The sequence below is a fragment of the Ornithodoros turicata genome, chromosome 9 (assembly GCF_037126465.1).
Source record: "Ornithodoros turicata isolate Travis chromosome 9, ASM3712646v1, whole genome shotgun sequence".
In the NCBI taxonomy this organism is placed as follows: domain Eukaryota; kingdom Metazoa; phylum Arthropoda; class Arachnida; order Ixodida; family Argasidae; genus Ornithodoros; species Ornithodoros turicata.
In genome coordinates this window covers 40,838,224-40,862,281 of record NC_088209.1, presented here as the reverse complement: position 1 = coordinate 40,862,281, position 24,058 = coordinate 40,838,224, and the positions used below count along the sequence as shown (strand labels likewise).

Here is a 24,058-nt window from a genome sequence, read left to right as displayed (position 1 = left end):
GACATAACGACGAGCAAATTCTACTCTGCTGCTGATTATGATTCCAGAAAGAAGCTTTAGTTTCTGAATTGTGATTGAAAGTGCCTTTACTTAAAGTACCGTTTGCAATAAGGTGCCGCCAACCTCTTTAGTGTGTACATTTTGAATGCCGGTGTAAAGGCGCCACTGCAAATGTAAACCATTGGCGGACGGAGAAGTATCTTGCAGTGAGATACCCGGGTCTTCGGAATATATGTAACAGCGTTGAGTACTATACACTTGCGATATGGGGGTAGTTGAATGTGGTACATCATAAAAGCAGCACGATAGATGAAAACACGGGACGCTGCGTTGCGGCCGAAGCATCGAGTAGTATACTTTTTCTATTTTTCATCTCATAGTTTTACCATATATAGGTGTACCGCTCTTGATTACTTGTGTGAGCCCGCATACCGTGTATTCACACGAGCGACATTTCCCCAAGATGAAGAAGATGCGAAAAGCGTCATGGCTTTCTGCTGTCACTTGAACGCGAGCACTCAACATCGTGTCTTCACGCACACTGCTAAACGTGGGGAATATCCTGCTACACAGCCACAAGATATTCCGTAGCAGACGACAGGCAAACACGCTGACGGTGTCGTCTGCTAAGTGTCGTCTGCTAAAGGCGCAGTACGCCACTCCCGATATTCCGCGCCGTGTGAATGCTCAACATAACACGGGACGGAACTCCGGCGCTGCGAACAGTGTTATCTCTTTTTCTTCCACTAGAATATTCCGTGAGGATGTCGCTCGTGTGAATACACGGATAAAGTAACAGTGGCCATAATTTACGTGTCTATATGTAGCGCGGAGCGCACACGCGATTTAATGGCGAGGGACAATGCAAACTGAGCATGAAAGGCCTCGTGTCCCTTTCTGCGTCTTACACGGACAAAATGCCTGTGTTCGTGCACGAGTCAATTCGTTTCGCTTCCACCGCTTCACTTTCAAGCTCAACATGCCCTTTGAACGACGCATATGGAGGGCGGTACGCGACATGTCTGCGTTCTTCCAAACGTTAAGCGCCTCGCAACACTATACAACCTGAGCGTGAGGGCAGTTCTTCCGCATCGGCCATGACCACGCGAGCAATTACCCGAGACGCGCAACTTCTTCAGCACTGTCTTATAGTCTGGCTCCTGCACGCCTGGCTTCCTTTCTACGGGGGATGGATTGAGGGACGAGCTTCAAGGTTGCTTGCATTCAGGAACGGTTCTTCGCTGCTCTTGAGGGAGGGAAGCACTCACGCTAATTTCTGGTTGAGTACGTGCTTAGTTAGAGGGATGCGCGCTAGTGCAAGGCCGGACGACGCTTTTACCTATATGGAGGCCGTTTTCTTCTCGCATACGTGCAGGGCGAACTCAACAGCCTCGAAGAAGTCGGGAGAAAGTGGATCCGCATATCACTTTCCTGAAGGGTCTCCTCTGCCCTGCACTGTGCTCCCGGCGTATATACTGAAACGCGTGTCCGTTACCTGGCAGTGGCCACCGGAAAAACGTACCGTTGACAGCGCTGCACTCGAGTGCGTTGTCAACCCATAATCTCGTGTTCCAAATACGTTCCTTTCGAATTGGTCCTTCGTATAGAGGCCCTGCCCCTTGGGTCTTTCAAACAAATACCTGCGTGATTACGACCCGTAACATAGTTATGCACGGCAGGCAAGAGGTAATTTGGCCGGATCACCGCGGTCGGGCGACCTCCCCGACCTTAATTTGGGGGTGGACGGTCCGTTGTTAAAGTGCGTGTAATTTCAAATGGCAGTTAGTTCACCGGTTCTTCTCTGCTGAGGTGACCCCGATTACGGACTGCTGTAAACGACGTTTTCTTGCCCGCTAATCCCCGTGCTGTTGCGCACGATTTTGACCACGTCTTGCCGGGTTAGTCCGAAGTTATTGTTCAGCGATAGGTGTGCGTCATTCTTGGATGCCAGCCTCACACTACGTATTTGGCACGTTTTCATAAATTGGTCGATGTAAAATAATGTGAAAATAAGGCAAAATACACCTCTCCCTGTTTGTAAACGAACGACGTCATAGTGTTCGATAGCGCCACCAATTTGGTAGAGTTGAACTACGCTCGGAGCTAGGGGTGAACAAGGTCGCGCCCGAAAGCCACGGTCTTGAGGGGATTACGATGGCCTCTGAAAGGGACGCAGCCTTCGCTCCTACTTTTCTTCCAATAGGAAGCAGCGAACAAGTGCCCATTCGTGAAACCCAGCCCTCTCCTTCCGATTTGTTTCGGTTTCAGTCTGTCTACCAACGTCATGATGACGTTTGTCGGGTAGAGGTCTGTTTGCGCTTGCGCCGCCTACCCCAAAATCCATCATACTGTACACTGTTAAAACAGAACTTCACCACATAGCACGCTCCTAGCCAACCATCGTTCCGAATGATATCATTCTGTGCATTCATTTGTTGAAAAGGGGAAGGAGGCGCCTATCTGGGACAGATTATCTTGTCCCAGATAGGCGCCTCCCCCCTGTTTTGAACATATCATGACACAGAATGATATCATTCGGTATGATGGTTGGCTAGGAGCGTGCTATGTGGTGAAGTTCTGTTTTAACAGTGTATATGATGTGTGATATATGATATGATGTATCGACGACACGGTACCAGCAGCCTGGTCGGTGCAGGATGCGCTTGTTGTTGGCTGCTCCAACGTCATGCTGAAGACATTGTGGCGCTGTATTCGAGTCCTGCTGCCAACTGTGCTTTCTGAAAGGTATTCCCTGGGCGGTTTTCTGGCGCACACTCTTAAAAATGAACTTCACCGCATAGCACTCTCCTAGCCAACCATTACCTCGAATGATATCGTTATCTGTTCAGTTTTCAGTTTCAGTTTGTTCAGTTTCAGTTTGTTTTATTTTAGAAGAAAGTACAAGATACATGGTTTCAAGAGGACTGCGAGGGCAAGCCTGTAAAGCAGTCCCTGTAAGCTAGACAGCATTAGCATTATATAAGAAGTCTTATATGTCTGTCCTGATTTGTTGAAAACGGGAGGCGTACGCCTTTTCTGTGACAATTATGAACAGCATAAGTGTCACAGAAAAGGCGTACGCCTCTGGTTTTCAACAAATCAGGGCAGATAACGATATCATTCGAGATGATGGTTGGCTAAGAGCGTGCTATGTGGTGAAGTTCATTTTTAAGAGTGCACGTTCCATATGGATGTCGGTACGGTACAGTTCCTCCTGACGTTGGCCTGGGACACCCTTAACCTAACGCCACTGTCTTCCACTACTTGCTGTTACGCACTCTCAGTCCTTCTGCATCTGTACATATCGCTCATAGCCACAGTTGGTATGCGGTGCTATCGAGGAATGGAAAAAAAAATTGACCTTGTATGTGGGCCAGTCGCACGGTGGTCTAGGTCTAAAGATCGAGGTCCCGACGATATCGCCGCGATGATAGCTTCTTCAAGAACTATACGGTGGACCAGCTCATCACTGAACCCCAGGACCAGCCCAGGACACGCACCAGATATCTTCCTTCTTGATAATGTGTCAGTGAGCTCTTTTTACTCCATGTTGGCACAGCGAAGGCTATATGGACGGCGTACGTGCTCGGAAAGATGGGAAGAGTGGAAGATAGTGGGATTACTGGAGCCAGAACAGTTGAAATATGGCAATCGTCGCAAAAGCCAGAGAGCGTTGGGATTTGGTTTGTCCCTCTGTATGTTCCAGCCTCGGAACAATTACTTTCCATCGTGTTCCTGGAAGATTTTTTCCTAAAAATCATGTTCCTGGGCCAAGTTCTCAGAGGGAACTGTGCCCACATCCATCTGGAAGGACTGCTGGGAAACCTCAGACAGCGCAACCGTTGGTAGGATTAGAACCTATCACCTCACAGTCTGACCTTGGATGCCAGTGAAGTATATGAAAGGACGGTGTGCGCTAATAGATCTCCACCCGAGAAACGTCATCATGACGTTGGTAGACAGACCGAAATCAAAACTAATCGGAAGGGGAGGGCTGGGTTCCACGAATAGGCACTTGTTCGCTGCCTCCTATTGAAAGCTAGGACCGAAGGTCGCGTCCCTTTGAGGGACCATCCTAATCCCCCTCAAGACCGTGGCTTTCGGGCGCGATCTTGTTCGCCCCCTATCTTCCAGCGTAGTTCAACTCTACCAAATTGGTGGCGCTGTCGAACACTATGACGTCATTTGTTTACAAAGCAGGGAAAGGTCTATTGGGTTCGAATCTGCGACCCACTCGAATTAATTACTAATAAGTTAATAGTATACTAGTTCCTTACTTACCACCACACTCCACACCGGATTACACACCACAAAAGGAGCGTTTTCTTTTTAACATTTATGGCGCGTTAGAAGTCGACGCGTACATTATTGTAGCGGACACAAAAAACTGCGCCGTCATAACATCCTCCACTCCATCATAATAAAAGATGCATCAAAGACGAGGCCACGCGCGCCGCTAACCGTTACCCCCCTCGTGTCAGGAGGCGTTAGCTTTTTTTTTTTTTTTCCATTTCTCGAAAGACTCCAACGACCGTCAATGCAATAATGCACGTTCCAACAACGACGTATACGTCACAAAAGGCGCCAGAAAATGCGGCCATTTTAGCGAGCGCGCTCTTTGTAACTTGAAAGATCCGTTTTCTGTCTTCTTTTTTTTTTGTCATTTCGTTTTTTTTTTCTCTTTTCATCTTTTTTAACGATCCCATCTTTCGTTTTTTCCGTTTTTTTTTCATCTTTTTTAACGATCCCAGTGAACTGTATTCTCTGCAAAGGGCGCTGTCTTCGTTTTGAGGTTATACAGATTGGGTCCAGGAAGAGCCGTAATGACGTAATTGTTACGCGGTTACTGTTGTTTCTCCGACTTTTATTCAATAACTATTCGCTATATTGAAATCACTATTTTTTATTTAATCTAACGAATATATATCCGGATTTTTACATCGTGAGGCAACTATGATAGCGACGCGATAGTTGTTGTAGGTCTTTTTTTTTTTTTAATTGTACAATATACCTTTAGTTGGGAGCCCGAGCTGGAGACCGGCTGGGTTCGAATCTTATACCACCGACTGTGCTGTCTGAGGTTTTCCCTGGGTTTTCCGGCAGACCTTCAAGACAAATTTCGGCACAGTTCCCCGTGAAGCCGGCCCAGAATGCATACTAACCCACCCTGTCCCCCACTACTCCCTGCTGTCCTCTCTCCCTCTGTCCACGCCTGTACGCCGTTCATAGTCACAGCTGCTTCGCGGCGCTAGCACGCAAAAAAAAAAACACACACAATTAGTTGGGCATTCATAGTGTTGTACAGCTATGGAAGTAACTATGGCGATGGAATTTTTCATTTAGAAATTTGTCGCAAATATTTTTCCGCAAAAATATACATATGCGTCCTCATCGTACAGAGGACATCAGACTGCAAAACGCGCGTGACCACAGCGCGGGAACATGGTACTATATCCGTGTATTCACACGTGCGACATTCCTTCAGAAGCGGAAGATGCGAAAAGCGTCATAGCTTTCTGCGCTCAACGTCGTGTCTTCACGTACACAGCTAACCGTGGGGAATATCCTGCTACGCAGCCACAAGATATTCTGTAGCAGACGACAGGAAAACACGCTGACGGTGTCGTCTGCTAAGTGTCGTCTGCTAAATGCGCCGTACGCCACTCCCGATATTCGGCACCGTGTGAATGCTCAACATAATACGGGACTGAACTTCGTCTCTGTGAGGCAGTGTTTTCGCTTTTTCTTCCACTAGAATATTCCGTGAGGATGTCGCTCGTGTGAATACACGGTACGGGAACCTACTATGGAAATTAGCGGAGACAAGTTTGTCCGGCTGTACAACGCGGAACGGCGAAAGAGATGAAAAGAGCCGATAACCTATCGACAACACGAGGTGACGAAGGCGAACTTTTTAAACAGGTCCTCCCTAGAATAACACGAAGTAGAAGAACAAGGGTGCTGATTGACTCGCATGGGGGGCCAGAGATCATCCAAGTTCAAAAGTGAGCGGCCGCTCGCTTGCCTGGTAACACACTTTTTGCAGGATGTTGTTTTTAGGATTATTGGGGTTCATTACGGCAGACAGTGACCCCTTTTCAATGTTACACTGCGAGTACTGCAAACCTTCGCGCGTTCTTGGGACTGAGCAGAGCTGCTGAACGCAGTTCTTTGTGGACAAGTAATACGTACTCGAATTGGTCTTTTAAAGCTTTACTTACCACGTTTAGGCGCTTTTTGTCGCAATTACGAAAGAGGCACCCGATTTTATTTTCCTATATTTTTCTGTCGTTGGCACCGCGAAGCAGGTGCGGCCATATGTACAGGCGTGCACACATGAAGAGCAGGAAGGAGTGGGACACAGGGAGGGTTACTGTACGTCTTGGGCTGACTTCGGGAAGCCGTGTTGTCTTTTCATAGCAAACGTAACATAATAGTTCTGGTATAGTCCCGGATCTTACGTAAAAAGGAAAAAAAGACTGTGATATTAAGCGATGCAACAATAGGCGGTGCAGCTGGATTAATTTTGTCCACCAGAGGGTTCTTTAGCGTGCGCCGAAATCTCATCACACTGCACACAATATTTAACGTCCCTCCAACGTATTAGGGTGCCTGAATAGGGTGCTCACTCTGAGGGGACGGTGCTATTCAGGCACCCTATCTGAGCATCTCGTACCGCGCGATCAAGCTGCTGGCGTCCTCGCGGCCGGTCGCGAAAATGCAACCGTGAAATTGCTTTTCTGCATAATGTGGAGGCAGAATAATGCTGTATATGAGGAATACATTGCGAGAAGAATTTGGAAAATGGTGAGTTTTCGTTTTTGTCTTCGAGATATAATCAGCGACGGCTGCATGACTCGTTGTATGAGTTAGTGACTGACAGGATGTGCACATTATTATTATGAATAACTTTCTTTCTTTTTCGCGGAGGATATTTTTGCAGTCTTTGCGCTATCTTGAAAAACAAAAAGTCGCAAATGTATTCGCACGGAATAATAAAGATACAGACAACCAGAGCTTTTTTAAAATCTTGCTTGTCAACAAAAGCGTCTCAGGTATGTCAATTAATTCAACGACCGATATTTGACGACGACCGACGACGATATTTGGTCACGTTGAGAATGAGGCAACAGCTTTCTAGAACTTAATATATTATGTCGTTCTGACATGGGAATATCGTGTAATTTAAAAAAAAAAAACATTATTTTTTTTATTAAGATGCGCCATCGCTACCTGTATTCCGCCCAGTCACACGGGTGAAATGTGTTCTAAAATCCTGTACAAAATTGTAAATTAATTTACGAACTTTGATAGACCATTACTGCAACCAAAGAATAAAAAAAGAGGGGTGGAAGAGGTCGCTGTCGTTTTCACCAATATTTCCTATTTTCCTCGACACATTCGGCAAGGATATATAGCTGAATGCAACTTACCAATATGCATGACACTTCGACGTCGAAGCAGAAAGCGCCGCACCTTCTCTTCTCCTAACCAATTTCACACCAGTGTCTGCAAAACAACGACGGAACACAACCACTAGCACCAGAATCCAAGCGACGAACACCACACCTGTCACTCAGAGCGACAGACGGTCATAGCAGACGACAGACATTTCCAGCGGATAGCAGACGGAGCAGATGCAAGAGCTAGCAGACGACAAACAGCATCTGCTCTTCCAGTTACTACACTGATCAACTCCACTGGGCGACCATCAACACAACTTACGATAGAAGGAGTGAGAAGAACTCGTCTGGCAACTTCTCTCTTTTCGAGCAGGCCAACGAGTTGGCAACCTGTGACATGTAAATATCCCGGCAGAGTGGCGGAAGTTACGTGTTTGTCTTTCTCACCTTCTTTCGCTTACTACCGTTATAGGCGGCACTGAATGAGAGACCCCCATTGACAAGAGGGTGCGACGTGTTTGAGGAAGGGGTTTTGGCGCGTGATGCTGACAAGTTCCTCTGCCATATATTATTCGTTCGTCCGCGTGAATGGCAGTTTGCCTGTCGGTCAAGTGCCCGGAAGCGGTCGGGCTCAAGACTTGTTATGATTTCAAGGTCCGATGGTCCAAAATAAAAGCACAGCTGTCACGTTCTTGCGCCGTTAAGTTCTGTTGCTCCGAAAGTGTAATCCGGTACTTTTTATTACGGACAATGAAGATCAACATGGAAGGAAGTGGAGAGGAATCTATGGTCAATAATAACAGTTGTTATTAGAAAGAAGCAGCTACTCAATTATACGCCAACAAAACAAGACCTCAGCAGCCTGCACACTGACAAGGATGGCCCTCTTCTCAGACGGCAGAACCACCATCAGCTGTCGTTTTCACAAAAATATTTGCGAACGACAAACACGAACGACAACATTTTTTTCTGTCGACACCATGCATAATCGTGCCGTGCGAAACTTCCAGTGGTATCGTTAACATGGGAATAACCATAATCGGATTAGCACCAAATTTAAATATATATATATCAAGTATTATGGACAGCAGACGCTTTCAGAAATGAGTTTGGGAACACTTTCAGAGAGAGCTCATAAAACAGTGAACTTAGTAATGTGTACAAACATATCATCACGCGCGCATATTTGCCAGAGCGCTATATACACCCATCCGTATATCATGACAGGGTATATCCTGCTAGGGGCGTGCAGATAGTCTATTATTACGGGCGAAATGGGCGCTTCCGCGGACCCGAGTGAAGTATTTTTTTTTTTTTTTTTTTTACTGGACCGCTATCAATCCTTCAAACGATCGAAGGGCAGCCCGGAAGCATTCAAAGGCGCTTTCACGAAAAAATTCCTCACCCGAGAGTTTCTCAACACAAAGGCTCTTCAAAGAACGGATCGTCGCTCCCAAGATATTTGTTGGGAATAACGATTTTCTATTTCAGCTTCGGGTCAGTGAGAGCCAGACGTTCTTCGATGCACGTGAACTTTTGATCGGGGGGGAGAGAGGGGACAATACCCCAACATTGCGTACGATATTGTTAATCGTGTTGACAGCTGAAACATTGTCGTGTGCATATGAGCATTATTATCGAGTCCACCAACAACCACCGGAACAGTATACAGGCACAGTCGCTAAACTAAACTAGCATCTAAGTTAATGAGCATAATCAAAAATAACAAAGACGGTTAAGAGCATCAACTGTTTACTATATACATTAAAAACAATAGAACACAATACATAAATACATAAAAACAAATACATAGAATAGAATACAAATACAAATAATAGAATACATAAAAGCAAACATTTTCGTGTAGTAGGCTGCACTTCAGGTTTCTTCAGGTTTAATGAGCATAAGAAGATACGAAGGAGTGCAGTCTCGTGCACGAAAGTCTTGTTTACCAAGTGTAAATAAATAAGTTGCTCCTACCGTTTAATATCACTCTTTATTTATTTATTTATTTACAATACGTTAAAGACCCAAACGGGTACAATTTGGGTTTAATGAGCGTAAGTTTAATAGTAACAAATGAGCACACGGAATTAAAATAACTACCCTATCTCCTTCTTACCAACGCAATGACCTGCATTTTTTTAAAATTTCGTGTTAGCGCCGCGAAGCAACAGTGGCTATGAGCAGTGTACAGACGTGAACAGATGGAGAGAGCACAGCAGGAAGGAGTGGGGGACAGAGGGGATAGTATGCGTCCTGGGCCGACTTCAAGGGGGAACTGTGCCGACATTCGCCCGGAAAAGTCTTCGGAAAACCCAGGGAAAACCTCAGACAGCACAGCCGCCGGTGAAAGGATTCGAACTCGTGCCATCGCCTCCCACTCTCGGCGTGGAAAGCGATCGTCCTAACCACTAATGACTCGCAAAATGTCCCGAAGCACACATCGTCCTGGTGGAGGGTATAAGGACGTAAGGTGGGACAAAATGAGACACAAATTTGCAATTCCTCGTCATTTATTATGAATACACTAATTAATACCTTCAATGAAAGCAAGGAAAGTGAACGTCATGGTCCCCAACGCAATCTTTCAATCAACGTTCTTGGTCTCTGTTTCACCCAAAAAGGAAATAAATTCAAGTTCATTTCAATTCAAGTCACACTTGATGAGCTCACGCTCTACACGCGGTTCACTTGTAATCATGAGGAAACCGAGGACGGAACACGGAAGGACAAACAAAACAAAACAAATCAAATCCTCAGATTTTCACGACTTTTTCGCGAGTCTTCACCCTCCAGGTATGAAGAGACGATTTTCTTCTTTTTTTTTTTTTTTTCGCGTGCACCAATCACGACGATTCCCAAGTCAAATAAAGCAAACATGTAAAAGCACCTTCGAGTATAAAATGTGAAGACAAATGTGATGACAGCGGATGCGGATCCTCCATGCGCGGATACCCCGCCGTACTATTAGTCTTAACGGCGATTACGTCTACTTTTGGTACGAATGAGACGACTGGGCACGTTGGCACGGGGTGCACGTATATATATACCTCCATTATGTACGTTGCCATTTTCCGCCTTTTGCGAATATGCGCTTCGTTTTCGGCGCGTTGGACTGACACCTACAGAGGTGCCATAGACCCTCAATTATATACGCCAGGCGTAGGAATCCCCCTCTGATGTGTGTGGGCTAAGGTATACACACTCTGTCGCGATACACCCACCGAAGGTGTAAAGATGGACATTTTATATGTGCAGCTCGCTCGTGAGTTTTCCTCACTTTAGGGCAACTTTGCCGCCATACGTCAGGCAGACGTTGCATGGGCGTACCGGGAAAGGGGCAAGCCCCCCCCCCCCTACCCCGAGCTCCAAAGTCACTCGTAGAAATTGTGCGCTTTTTAGTCTCGTATAGGTCGTCATGATTCTTCTCAGATGTCATAATAACCTCTGAACAGCCGCGCAGGCCCCAGCGTGCGGCTGCAGGAAAAGAGGTGGTGATGGTGGGTGGGGTGGGAGTGCACGATTTTCCCCTGGAAGCAGTTTACGCCCACCCCCGTCCCCCTGGACAAAAATCTCGGGAACGCCGATCAGACGTTGCACTCCTAGGCACGTATTATGGTAAACACGGCTTTGCTTCAACTAGGGAAAGTGCAACGTCATGCAGTCTTTTTAAAAACCTCGAGAAAGATAGCGCTGCTGCCACTAGAGGAAGCGACGAACGCACAAAAGATTCTTTAGGAGGACATTTGCCACTGCCGATTTTTCTACCTTGACACACACAAAAAAAAAAAAGAAAAAGAAAAGGAGTCCGGCTTCCATGGAGCAGCTGGTAAACGTAACTACCTACTGATCCCAAGGTTGCCGGTTCCGGCCAGACCGAGGACGCCACCGGTTCGGTGGTATATCGCCCGTTCTCTGTCGCAGACCGACCACACAGTGGCGTTGTTCGTGACTATACCAGTGCTCTCGGCACGTAAACCCACGCACTATATGATACTCATTGTTATCAAACAAAACGACTACTTTATTTTATGATGATGAATAGGGGAGTTTCACCGCCAGGACGATAGTCTACCGCCCTACTCCAGTAATGTCCTAATGTCCCCAGAAATTGACCTCTGACGTGGGTGGTTCCGAGTTTCCAAGGGGGGAGGCGGGTATACGCACTGGTAGCCAAGCTGTATTAGGCAATCTCGGGAATTTCAGGGGTGTGTCGGAAAATCCAGGGGAGTATACACCCCCCTCCCATGGGGGGTGTAGGTAAATCCCTGCCCTTACCCCATTGCTGGCGGTAAAAGTCCAGCTGATTTAGAGACACGGAAAGTGTGGTTCTGAAAGGTTGGTGGTGCGGAAAACGGAGGAGGATACACAGATACGACTATACAACCGCAAAAATGCGCAAAACACTTCCTCTCGCGTAGTTGTCCCGTGATGTGGCGTACAGTGTGATTATGTCCTCCATACTATGAACAGTGGACGAGTCCGCGAGTTCTTACACTCGCAATAGACCCCACCCCCTTCTGTTTGGAAACAAATGACGTCATAGTGTTCGACAGCGCCGCCAATTTGGTAGACTTGAACTATACGTCCGAAGCTAAGGGCGAACAAGGTCGCGCCCTAAAGCCACGATCTTGAGGGGATGAGGATGGTCCCTCAAAGGGACGCGACCATCGGTCCTACTTTTCTTTCAGTAGGAGCCAGCGAACGAGTGCCCATTCGTGGAACCCAGCCCTCACCTTCCGATTTGTTTCGGTTTCGGTCTGTCTACCAACGTCACAATGACGTTTCTCGGGTGGTGGTCTATTATAACTCAGATTAACCGAGGCTAGATCTCGTTCTCTCTTGTCAATCAATCAATTACTATTTTTTTCAATTGACGATATAGTGATCAAGGTGTCCTATCAAGGAATAAGTTCTGCGTAACACCTGCGGGACTTGGCGTCGCAGAGCAGAGTATCCTCTTCGCCTCTTGCTCCGCTATCCTGAAGACGTGTAGCAACGCGCTCACAAATTAACAGTAAAACGTAAGACTCCAGTTAAGCAGTATCGTTAGCTAATGCGGCACCTCGCGGACCAAGCGTCCACAACACTAGGATGAGAACGAAGTCTCACGCGATAAATGCTCGTGCGTCCTAACCGTGTCCAAACCGAACAAGAACTCGCCATACGCAGTCGCCTTTTTGACACGTCATCGCAAAGAGTCAAACGGAATCATGCACTTACCGGATATTACGCGTCGCCCGTCCGACAACGCTTTGGACCAACTCTCTCCTGAAGAACCATCGCCTGCGTTGCCTTCACCACTGTCGAACGTTAGAACCATCTCGCAGCAGTCTGGACCAGCGACGAGGTCAGTCTTGAAGCCTTCTGATAGGCTTCCAGCGTCAGCATCGGTACTACCTTCGAGCGAAAGTCTCACTGTTGAATGTCCCGCGCGTGCGCCACGCGACGAGATGAGCCGAAGGTCTCTCGTACCGTACAATGCACCAAAGGAACTGGGCGTGAGCACAGCCTTCGACCTGCGCCTTGAAGAACTTAGCGAATACGACGACATTAGCCAAGCCACCATCTTCGGCCACGGCTGCTACCAGCGCATGATTCTCCTGTGTACCGTCGTGTCCTTGGTGGTCCTTCAGTGTCACAGCTTCGCCTTCAGGCTCATTGCTCGCCGCGTCGATTTCTGGTGCAGAAAGCCCGCCACCTTCGGGAACCTTAGCACAGCCGAGTGGAAACAGGTCGGATTACCGCCAAGACCCGACGGTACCCACAGCCAATGCGAGGTCTACGACAATCCTCTTTCGCCGCGCCGCCTCCCGGTACCCTGTACGTCCTGGGACTACGAACCTGGTGCGCGTTCCATTATCACTACCTGGGACCTGGTATGCAACATGGAGTGGGTAGTGTCGTTCTCTGCGGTAACGTACATGATGGGAGCGGCGATATCGGTTCCAACCATGGGCATGGTTGCTGACCGAAAGGGCAGACGTCCCGTCACTTGTATTGCGGTAGCTATCCTCCTACTGGCTGGCTTTACCACCTGTATCACTAACAGCTTGACGCTGTTCGTCTGTGCTCGCTGTGTCGTGGCAGCATCCACAAGCACCATCTTCGTCACGCTCTTCATCCTGCTTTTTGAAGTAATGCCCGCAAAATGCCGAACGCTGTACGGCGTCATCGCGGTGTCGCCGGGTGTCGGCATAGCCACCGTACTCTTTGTCGTCCTCGGCCAGTTTTGCCTGGACTGGAGAGTGACGCAGGCAATCTTCATGGGACTGACCTCGCTGCTCGTTATCACCTTCTACATCGTAGGAGAATCACCCTGCTGGCTTATAACCTGCTCCAATTTCAAGAAGGCGGAGACAGCGGTCCTCTGGGCCGCCAAGATGAACGGTGAACCGCTCGATGTCGTCAGGAAGCGGTTCGCCAAGCTAAAGAACGCGATCCTCATGACTGAGGAATGCGTATCACCGCGCGCTGTCACGCCCGCTTTTCTGCTCGGCAAACCAATGCTACGCGGCCGTTGCTGCATGCTGTTCTTCTGCTGGTGCATCATCATGTTCTCTGTCTACGGACTAGCGCAGACTCAACTTCGGCGGGAGCTTGGGTGGGCCAAAATCGTCATCACCGTATGTCCCGGTCCGCTCAGTGTACTGGCCTATTATGCGATAAAGAAACTGGGCAGCAAGATAACCCTAGTTCTGGCCTTGGGTGCCGTGGGCGTCGCCAGTGCTGGCTTGATGGGTAGTTACCCTAATAGCCTACTACCCTTCACCAACCTCCTTTTACTGATAGCGAGAGGCTCGACGTTCGTTGCCGTGTCTGTGAACTACATCTACACTGCCGAAGTGTTCCCCACCGTGCTGAGAAGCGTTGGCGTCTGCACGTCGTACTTCTGTGGCGGATTGGGCGCCGCAGCTGCTACGTTCGTAATGGATCCAGAGACTGGGATCCCCGTCTCGGTTGGAATGGCCATTTTGGCCTGCTTGGTGTTACTCGCCGAACTAACTCTGCTGAAGCTGCCCGAGACGAGCCCTCAACCGTTGGCCAAAACGCTCAAGCAGTTTGAAGAGATGAACTACAAGAAATTTCTGCAAGATTCGGAAAACATCCGAAAGGCATCCGAAGCGCAAACGAAGCAGCCTGGAGAAGTTAAGGATCGGTTATAACTCTGGGGAATAGCGAAAGTAGAAGAGCACAACAGTCTCGTCTTTATGCCTTGCGATATCCACATCCTGTCCAACACCTCGTATCTGGCTGGAATATATGTATACATTGATAATATGTAGAGGTCCAATTATATACTATACAAAATGAAAGCTGCCGTGGCGTCGTATCCCGTCAACACTAACATCCGTGTATCCCCCAATGTTGAAAAACAACCTCGGCGAAATGTCGGGCACACGTGTGCACGCGACCTAGAGGTTGCGGGGCCAAGCTTGCGAAAAAAAGGTTTGGCCAAGCATGGTAAGTAGCTGGTCGCCCATGTAGCAACGGTGCTCAGTGATGGGCCAATCATGGACCAATAGACTTCAGAAAATCCCAGAGGGCTTCGCGCCGCATTGAACTATGGGAACTCGCTTATAAGAAAGGAGGGGAAGGTCTCAAAATCGTTACGGTTCCTCGTAAAACGCGACGTAGTCATTAGAAATCCTGCCAATGACGACCATGCTAGCAGCGGCCGTAGCCGGCAGCGAAGGGTTTTTGGAGGGGTTCTACGTGGGGTTCGGCCAACACCACCTAGAGAAAGCCTGCTCACTCGTCGACGTGACGTCACAACTAAGAGTCAGCCAATCGGGATCGTGTTTTCAACGGCTGTAACCAATCGCGAACGTGCTTTCAGCGGTCGTAGCCTTGGAGACGAACCACCGTCGGTCGCATATCATTCTCAAGATTGATTTTCTGGAACGCGTGTTGCACATTTTGTCTACAGATTCCAAGCTAGCTGCAGTCATTTGCGAGTTCTTGAATTCGCAGAACGGCGAATCGCTGTAGCAGAGGAATTCTGACTCTTAATGTCCACGTAGCGGAGGAGGGAGAGGTAATAAGCAGGCCTTCTGCATCTAGGCGGCATATTGGTTCTGCGCTCGGGAGGTGTTCTACACTTTACACGGGAGGAGGAATATTTCCCCTTTGTTTCCTCCTTCCAAATGCACGATTTCGGAGGTGTGGGGGGGATTTTAACATCCAGAACCCTCCTGGCTACAACAGTGACCGTGGGTATGGAGTCCAGCCTCCCATCGGGCACGCTTGCCATCACTCGTGGCCACAGGCGATTGCCCGAAGTGGGTGGTGGTACCAGGTTCGAATCTCGGCTTGGGTGTTTTCGTCAGATGCTCTAATGGGAATGTCGGCACAGGATGGAAACAGTCATCTTCCAGGCCGCCATGCGCAGGGATTTTTAGCCTCGGGGGGGAACCCGTTAACGAGGTGTGATACCCGTACCAGCTTGCTTTTCAGGACTTTCAGGGAAAATAAGAGTGACGTCTCTAGGGCGCACAGAATGCATTGTGAAACTTAAAGCCTACCTGATACACTAATGCACATGGTAATGTAACTGATACGTAACGAACGTGTCACTTATCTTCACAGAACTTGAAGTGAAGTATTCAGACAGATAGCTCTCTACTTTTTCCATGTGACCTAGTCTGGTAAAAATTTGCGTGGCCAGAGCAATACTGAAGAGACTAGAAAACTTGCAGAAAGTGGAAGACTTGTGGAAGGCAGAGCAATGCTGCGGAAGCAAGATAAGGCCGAAAGAATGAGATTCACAGCTGTACTTCATGTAGGTCTCAGACAGCAGATTTGGGATGCATTGGGGAGGTACAGGTCATTACAGTAGCCGCTTTCTATCCTTAAAGTGTGGCAGTTCATGAAAACAACACAAATATGACATCACAATCAGTAAAATGTAACGACTAGAAACACGTTTCGTTTATTGCATTAATGTCAGAATATGGATTGGAAGTCACTGGGATGTTGTCGTCGGCATAAAAAACCAAACTGTATGGAAATATGTATGAAAATTATACTGAATGACTAACAAAGCAGTGCTCGTGAGACAAAGTCACAGCCATTATCTTGGCAACAAGCACACAAATTGAAACAAATCAGTTTATATATATATATATGGACTTATGACATATGGACACTGGCTAACAAAGCAGCAAACAGTGAAAATCACTGACAACACTACTAGAACACAAACAAAATGAAATCGGATGTATCAAACTGCTAACCAGCGGGTAATATTTTACACACAGATGTAAAATTGCAATCAGGCCCCGTGTGCCTAAGGCACTGTGGTAGTAATGACATTAAAATTAAGTTGGCAGGCGTATAATATCATAGTGTCCTACTGGCAGAACAGTAGGTGCCCGGTATCGTACAAAAATATGATATAGTCACCGCAACTGCGTTCGGTACATGGGCACAACCTAAGTTTTTTTTTTTGTCGTTGTTGACTGCACCCCAAAACAAGGTGCACATGCAGAAACAAAACAATGACAAAAAAAAAAAAAAAAAAAAAACGCCCCACGCTAACTAAAAAAAAAAAAAAAAAAAAAACACTCAACCTCACGTTCGCCGTACATATCACGGACCCGCCGACACGCCGTCAGTTCCCGCCGCGGAGGCCTCCGCCGTACCAGCCAGCCAGCGGTCTTCTTCCTGCCGCGCGATCCACTGTCTCACCTCGTGCGCTTTTGCCTGGTACGTCGTCGAGCCGGACCGCAGGAAACACGCCCCCTCGGACATCGTGTACACGGTATTCTTCACGCCCAGCACCGATATCTGGACGACGTAGAGGCGCGTGTCCGCTCCCGAGGACACCTCGGCTGGGGTCCGCATCACCGGCACAAAGTCTACGGAAAAGCTGTACGTCGTCAGGTGGGGTCGGATGTTGCCCGCCATGAAGTCGACGCCCCGTCGGAGGGCGTCCCGCTCCTCCTGGGTGAGGCAGACACCCCGCACGTAACGGTCGTGCGTGATGCCGTAGTAAATTGCGGACGGGGACCAGGTGTTGAGGAACGAGCACATTATCTTGGAGAGCGTGCGAGCGGAGGCGAGTCTCATGTTGGTCACGGGGCGCAGCTCGTGGTTGCCGTCGGTGGTGAAGTCAACTATGGTGCCCCGAAGGTAGTGTCGCTTTCGGTTTGGGCTCACGAAACTGGCTTGGGCTTGAGTGGGTGCGGGCAGGCTGTTCTTGGGACCTGGTTAAGAATTGCCGGTGGTGGGGGTTCATGCTCGGACTGGAGGCCAGAATTCCGAGACAATCGTGAGGCAGAGAACGTCCATCATCGTTGGAGCCTGAAGTTTTCGGGAAATTTTTTTTTTCCCTCCAAATTCGGGGGGTAAAAAATCCGGGAAATAAACGTGTGCTCTAAATTCGTATGAATTCGGGTAGGAAAACTTCCAGTATGCAAAATTCAGGGAGAAATGGGACTCTATTACTGGTTTGTACTGGTTTTGGTGACGTAATTGTGTTTGTTGCCAAACAAGTTAGTGCGCGTTCCTACAGACGTCTCGGTGAGGGCGATTCGCCGGGTACAAACCGGGTTTCACCCTCAAGAGGCAACCTTCAATTCGGGGAAGAATCGGGTTAAACCCTAAAACTTCAGGCCCTATCCATTACACAACCTAAGACTGGACCAACCGAATTCAATACACACTCATTAATTTCCAGAAGGATGAGTATATTCAGCATTTAATGGACCTTTTTCGCAACAGCTCATGCGCATGACCTTGAGTCGTCGGAGAGGGTTATCTCAGTCTTCACTAGATGGCGCAGCATGGGGGTGATGGAAGTTGGGACACCCCCGAATGGCAAGGGTTTGTCGGTCCTACACGGGGATTTGTGCGCGAGCGTGGTTCACTGGAGAGCCACTAGGATACGACGCGTACCGTATTTGCTCGGTTATAAGACGACATTTTTTCCCCAAAGTCCAGTGTTCCAAAGTCGGGGGTCGTCTTGTACACGAACATGTGCGCCACAACGAGGTCAAGGGGAGATGCGGAAGCGGGTGATGGGATCGGCCAATACCGCAGCGCGACCGATACCACCTGTTGCGGTGTCAGCACCTGATACAAACACGGCAATAAGGGCACAATGGGGACGGCGTTCATTCTTCGTTCGATGTCATGGCGTCGGTCTCCGGCGTTTTGATGACAAGTTAATATATTTCGTAAATACAGCAACAATTTAGCGGTGGCAAGGCGGTTTTAAGTACTGGAAATAAGTGTTACAAGGTGGCTAAAACAACAGGGAGACAAAACAACAAAGGATTGTGCCAGCGCAGTGAATTTTAGACACTTGGTGCAGTGTGCCTGACGTTGTCGTGCACGCTCTTGAGAAATATGGTTTGTCAAACTTTTTGGACGGAACAGAGGACAATGAGCCGTGTGCAGTTAGCAACAAAGAACACAGTAGCGTAGAAAGTGACGAAATATAAACGGTATTGTGCATTCATTCCAACTGCTATTCTGCCTCCCAATCCCTGTCCAAATTCGTGTACCCTAACCCAAATTCGTGTACAGTCGACAAAATACGGTATGCGAAAAAGGTCCACTGAGTGCTGCATGAATTTTTCCCACTGCAGCGGTACCTGGCATTTGGCTAGCTTCAAAACACCTATGATGCGACACAGTGTAGCCACACAGTAGCCTTACCGCTCTCTCTCACGATGGGCTGGCCGGTGCTTCTCTGGCTGCCTTGCTGACTTCTCTCTGTCTGTAAACAGCGTTACCCTCTTTGAATGCCAACATTTCACGCTGACCACGTTATCCAAGCCTTACCATTTTCAACTGTTCGGGTGTCATGGAAACCAGCTTGGCATCAGACGACGGCCTTTTTACGAGAAAGGGTACGGATCATTACAAAAAGAGGCGCTACGACCATGCAGTGCATGGTGTGGTCGTTGCATTTTTTTAAATTTATTTATTTACTCCTCAGGGCACATTGTTGGTTGTCAGCAGTGTGGGAAAGTATGGGAAGAAGCTAGGCACGACACCTCTTCAACAAAGTCTCCTTACAAATACACTCACTCTCTTTTTGCCCAGCCTCTCTCACAATGATGATATATCGATATACAAACCTGTACTCAAAATAGAGGGGGCCAAGAAAGGTGCGCAGGCAACAGTCGACATCTCTGTGAAGGGAGGTGTTTGGCGATGACATTCGCTGCACCTTCAGAAGTGTCTCCAGCACTGTAGTACATAGAAGAATTGCTGAGAAAATTTCTGCTCTGCTGCGCTGCTTGAAAGGCATACATTCTCGCTTTACGTGCTATCACAACAAATGCCTGCATGCTACGCGTGAAGCATGCAGCTGGAGGCCCTCCCCGAACGGACTCCCCCTTGGTGTCGGGTTAGATGCAACTTCTACCTAGATTGTCTTTCAGCTTTGCAAAACTAGACACACTAACAATATGTAGGGCCTGACTTTTTAGGGTTAAACCCGTATCCGCCCGATATTTACCCCCCGAACAAAATCTGTAAAATTCGGGTTTAACCCGAATCTACCCGAAAACATCCGGGTCGCGTGGCACACTCGTAAGCATGCATTAAAATAATGTTTGATAACATTGCTAAACATTAGTTTCATGTTAAGACAAATTTTTATTAAACAAAAAAAATCACCCGAATTCCTGACGACAGAACATGCCGTAACGGGATTTAACCCGAATACACCCGAATTTTCAAATGAAAAATATCACCCGATATTTACCCCCCGAATTTGGCCAAAAATAAAACCCGAAAAAGTCAGGCCCTAACAATATGGTCAGCAGCACCATGCACAACATGCTTGCGCCCGACACAATATAAACGTATCTCTCACTGTGCAACTGACACGGTGTTATGGATAAAACGTACCTCCTCTCATAATTTTGAAAGACACTTGAGCCTAGTTTAAATATACCCCAACACTAAAAAGAAAAAAAAAAGCATTAAGGTGCACTACAGTTAGCAAGGTTTTCCAAACCAATGAGCATGCAGCACGTTCTGCTGCGTGTCTTTTTGTTTGTTTGACACTGCCCTCCCCATACCCAAGGTTCTCTATTGACCGTGCCTTCAACTCACTGTCCGAATCAGCCCAGTCAAGCAGAAGCTCCTCGTTGCGGAAGAACAGGTTTTGCAGGAGATTCACCAGGGACTGCTTCTCCTGTATGATAGCCCAGTGATTGCCATTTGTGCGAGACCTCGTTAGGAGCTTCTTCAGTTGTGCTGAGCCAAAAAAAAAAAAAAAAAAAAAAAAAGAAAAAGAAAAATTGCACTGTGTTAAAGGGGGGCACTAAAATGCAAAAACAACTTGCTCTCAAATGAAAGTCCATAACTTCAGTTAGTATAACTCAAACAAAATTAGTTCACACAACGCTATCGTTTGGAAGAAAAACGCAACGAAAACAGAACCATCTTGGGATCTTCAGTGGTGCAAACATTGGCGGCATCCAACCAGACAGCAGGACAGCAACGCCGGTCCGCTTCCCAACGCGCACTATGTTTTTCACGTTTGTTTTTCTTTTTTTCTTTTCAAGTTGGCGCTTCCAGAGTCCGCCGAAAACCTCATTAACCGACTGATGTTTTCTTGTTTGTTTACATTGCTCTGGACTGAAAGACTTCAGGCAGGAAATGTTACATTACAAGTTTAAAAGTAACGACTCTTTAGAGAAGGGATTAGAAAGATTCGTGGATTCCTTGAACCTTGCTCGGATTCGGATTCGAAAAATTTTGTTGGAGTCGTCCCATCTCTACAAAATAGCGTGTATAATTGTACCACTACTTCCTGCATTGCAGTAAGGGTATGTTCAAACTATGAGCATCGAGTATAGAATATACCTGCTCCCAAGAGCCTATGACAAGCACGAATACCAGCCCATTTAGTGACCCTTGGAGACCCATTCATCTCCAGGTTCTCCGTAACTTACCAAACGCTTTCTCCGCGCAACCAGCCTGGGAAGCCCTTTGCCGTCCAGCCTGGCGTCTGCACATTTGCAACAGGCAAGTGACCGCAAGAAAACGCATCTCCTTGTCCGGGCAGCTCAGGAGGCTGGCTAAGACTTCGAATCCTTCTATCTGAGACAGCTTGTTCGCCAGAGCACTGTGAACTGACCCTAGTGTGTGGAACGAGCTCTATGTCACACTTTTCCGCTGCTCGCGACCTGACTCGACTCACTTTCGTGGCTCTGATGGGTCGTGATGCACTTGACAGTCTTGAGGCACTCTCGCAGGAGGTTCAGGTACGGAGCTCCACGGACGTCTGTTCAGGCAAGAGCGTTTGGTAATTTCTGTGCCTATGTTAGGCGATGACACAGCACTTTCTTGTGCCCTGTGTATTCGCTTCTTCGTCGCCTCTCGTTAACAACTTATTGCTCGCAACCTTTTCAGCAGTGATGGCCAGTAGTTAACTACATGTAGTTAAACTACCTGATTGTAGTTAAAAAGTAGTTTTAACTACTCCCCTGAAAAGTAGTTGAACTACTAGTTAAACTACTCAATCACAAAGTAGTTATAGTTAGACTACTGTAGAAGTAGTTAGTGGCCATCACTGCTTTTCAGTTTGGTCCACATAATCTACAGACACTCGCTTAAAGCTGCAAAGCTTACGGCTTCATTCGGAAACCGATTTTAATGGTGAAAGAAGGAAGTCACTGGAAAGGTTAGCCAGGCCGTAGGACTTCAACCCACACTCTTCTGGATCACCGGGTTCAAGTCCTACGGCTCGCTAACCTTCTCAGTGACTTCCTTGTTTCGTCATTAATTTACTAGGCACTCGAGGCTTTGTATGTACCTGTCCTTTCTATGTGTTCCAGCCTCGGAACTGCAATTCCGATCATGATTTTCATGTCTGCAAGCACTGTTGTAGTTCATAACCAGGGCCTACGAGAGAAATTGCGTGTCTCCCTCCTCACGCCTCCCGGTGCTAGCATCTTGGCTCGCGCGGTCCCTCGAAGACCCCTTTCCCCTCGCCAGCCCCGTTCGTAATTAAGTTCTCGGACATCCCTGTCAGAGGGCTCTATTACTTACTTCCGTCCAACGGTATGGTCTTCAACAACCGGAGACCATACCGACAGCAACTTACATTTTACGATGCAAAGGTTGATCACCGGTGGAATACACTTGAAAGACGCGGGCATGTCCACCAGCGTCTTCCACGGAACCTTGAGGAACTCCGCGTAGTCCAGGGTCCACACGTCCACGAGATCTAGTGCCAGCGCGAGGACCAAGGCCCGCCTTGCACGGCCCTCGCTCGTCACCACGGCAACCAAGTCGCCCACTGAAGGCTGGTACTCTTTCTTGTCGCGCGACAGAAACTGCGACAGAGTCTCGTTCAGGGTCCTTGCGTTCTCCTTCGCCTCTCTTCCACAGTAGACCCAGAGGTGGCGAGCGTCCATGCAGTCTACGACAGTCAGGTCTCCCGAATGGCACACCGGGGTTTCAAGGGGGTCGGCCCTCTTCTTGTCCCCAACCAGTTTGTCTTTCGGTTCATTCGACGCAGCCTCTGCTTCGGGCCACGAGCAGGAGTCCCCGTATTCGTTTCTACTACGTTTCTTATTTGTCAACATGTACGTCAATGTCTGTATGCTCTCGGCAGCTGGGCCCAGAAACTGTTCCCAGTATTTCTTACTCTCCGCATCATCTTCTACGAGCACGGCTGTCCCGCCCAGGCTGCGCTCGACCCCCGAATGGTAGAAACTTTTCATTTCGTCACCGTTCACCGTGCAGATTCTCGGAACATCGAAGGAGTCGATGCAGCAGAGCTTCAAGAGGACTCTCATGAAGTTTGTGTTGTTCATTATCATCTGCCTTCCCTGTGCCTCGTCGCGGATGAGTTTACGGACCGATTCTAAAGTGGCTGCGGCTTTGTGACAGGTTGGGCAGACGTAAACGCCGGACATGCGTCTCCGTTCGAAGTGCGGCTGCGCGAAGTGTGCGACGAAATCTCTCGCCGCGGTGAACAGGTTGTCTCCGTTTTGTCGTACGGGTGGCGCGAAATTGACGATAGCGCGGAGTGATTTCGTACTCGTGTCAGCCAGGTTCTTCGGCGGTGAACGGTCGATTTCTTCTTCCGAACTAGCGGCAGATTCCTTGCAAGTACTGTAGTCAGATCGCCTCTCTGGTGATAAGCTGTGAAACGAACTGTCAGAGTCACTGGAATGTAACAGGCATTCTGGTTTCACTTCTGCTGCGTTCCTCGTACATAGGTCCGTGGACTCTTTGGGCGACATCAGCGAAAGTTTAGTTCCCGCCGACAAAGTGCGATTCGGACGGCGTAGTTTTTTAACGAACTCTTCGACGAGCTTCTTCTGCTCTGCATTGCACGATGCCATTGTGAGATCTGCTCTGCTTGGACAGTGTTTCCACGTTGCGCGTTCTGCTGCTCACGTGCGTCTAGCAGATTTCATTTCTGCACGAACAATGCACCTAAGTTAAAAGGGAAGTAATCGAAGTTATATAGAAGTACCTGCGTCCTAACATCATTCGTTTTGTGTGAGTTACATTACTTGACAGAAGAATACCCGACCGAAGAACGCGCGAAAGGCGAAAGTACCTCCGTAGCCTGTAGCGAAAGCGAGCGCGCTGGCAGCTCTGGTGCTGCCGTCTGTCGTTAATAAGTTAAAATCAACGTACACAAAAAAGCTAATTGTTTGACTTTTATC

The 24,058-nt window shown here is 48.1% G+C and overlaps 3 protein-coding genes across 4 annotated transcripts in view; 1 reads left to right on the top strand and 2 right to left on the bottom strand.

The window, feature by feature from the left end:
* The window catches only part of LOC135368968 (calpain-9-like), a 62,089-nt gene extending 48,459 nt beyond the window's left edge, over positions 1-13,630 (bottom strand). Inside the window, exons 1-2 of the mRNA XM_064602544.1 lie at positions 12,630-13,630; positions 7,434-7,509 (exon numbers count right to left, since the gene is read on the bottom strand). Coding sequence (XP_064458614.1) covers positions 7,434-7,509; positions 12,630-12,975 — 422 coding nt within the window. The 5' untranslated portion in view covers positions 12,976-13,630. The remainder of the gene's footprint in view (positions 1-7,433; positions 7,510-12,629) is intronic.
* On the top strand, positions 13,001-14,572 carry LOC135369494 (solute carrier family 22 member 7-like). Its single transcript, XM_064603078.1, has one exon. It carries the CDS (start codon positions 13,001-13,003, stop codon positions 14,570-14,572), a length of 1,572 nt encoding a protein of 523 aa, XP_064459148.1.
* A 1,736-nt stretch (positions 14,573-16,308) lies between these two features.
* On the bottom strand, positions 16,309-23,982 carry LOC135368962 (uncharacterized). 2 transcript variants are annotated; one of them, XM_064602532.1, is made up of 9 exons: positions 23,863-23,982; positions 22,480-23,805; positions 21,574-21,657; positions 21,326-21,511; positions 20,481-20,624; positions 19,496-19,607; positions 19,197-19,248; positions 19,071-19,131; positions 16,309-17,614 (listed from the first exon to the last, which is right to left on the bottom strand). In XM_064602532.1, the coding sequence occupies exons 2-9, from the start codon at positions 23,726-23,728 to the stop codon at positions 16,998-17,000; spliced, it is 2,505 nt and encodes an 834-aa protein (XP_064458602.1). In that variant the 5' UTR covers positions 23,729-23,805; positions 23,863-23,982; the 3' UTR covers positions 16,309-16,997. The 2 variants fall into 2 exon arrangements, with proteins under 2 accessions (XP_064458602.1, XP_064458603.1); XM_064602533.1 differs by lacking the exons at positions 21,326-21,511; positions 21,574-21,657.
* Between the last annotated feature and the right edge of the window lie 76 nt (positions 23,983-24,058).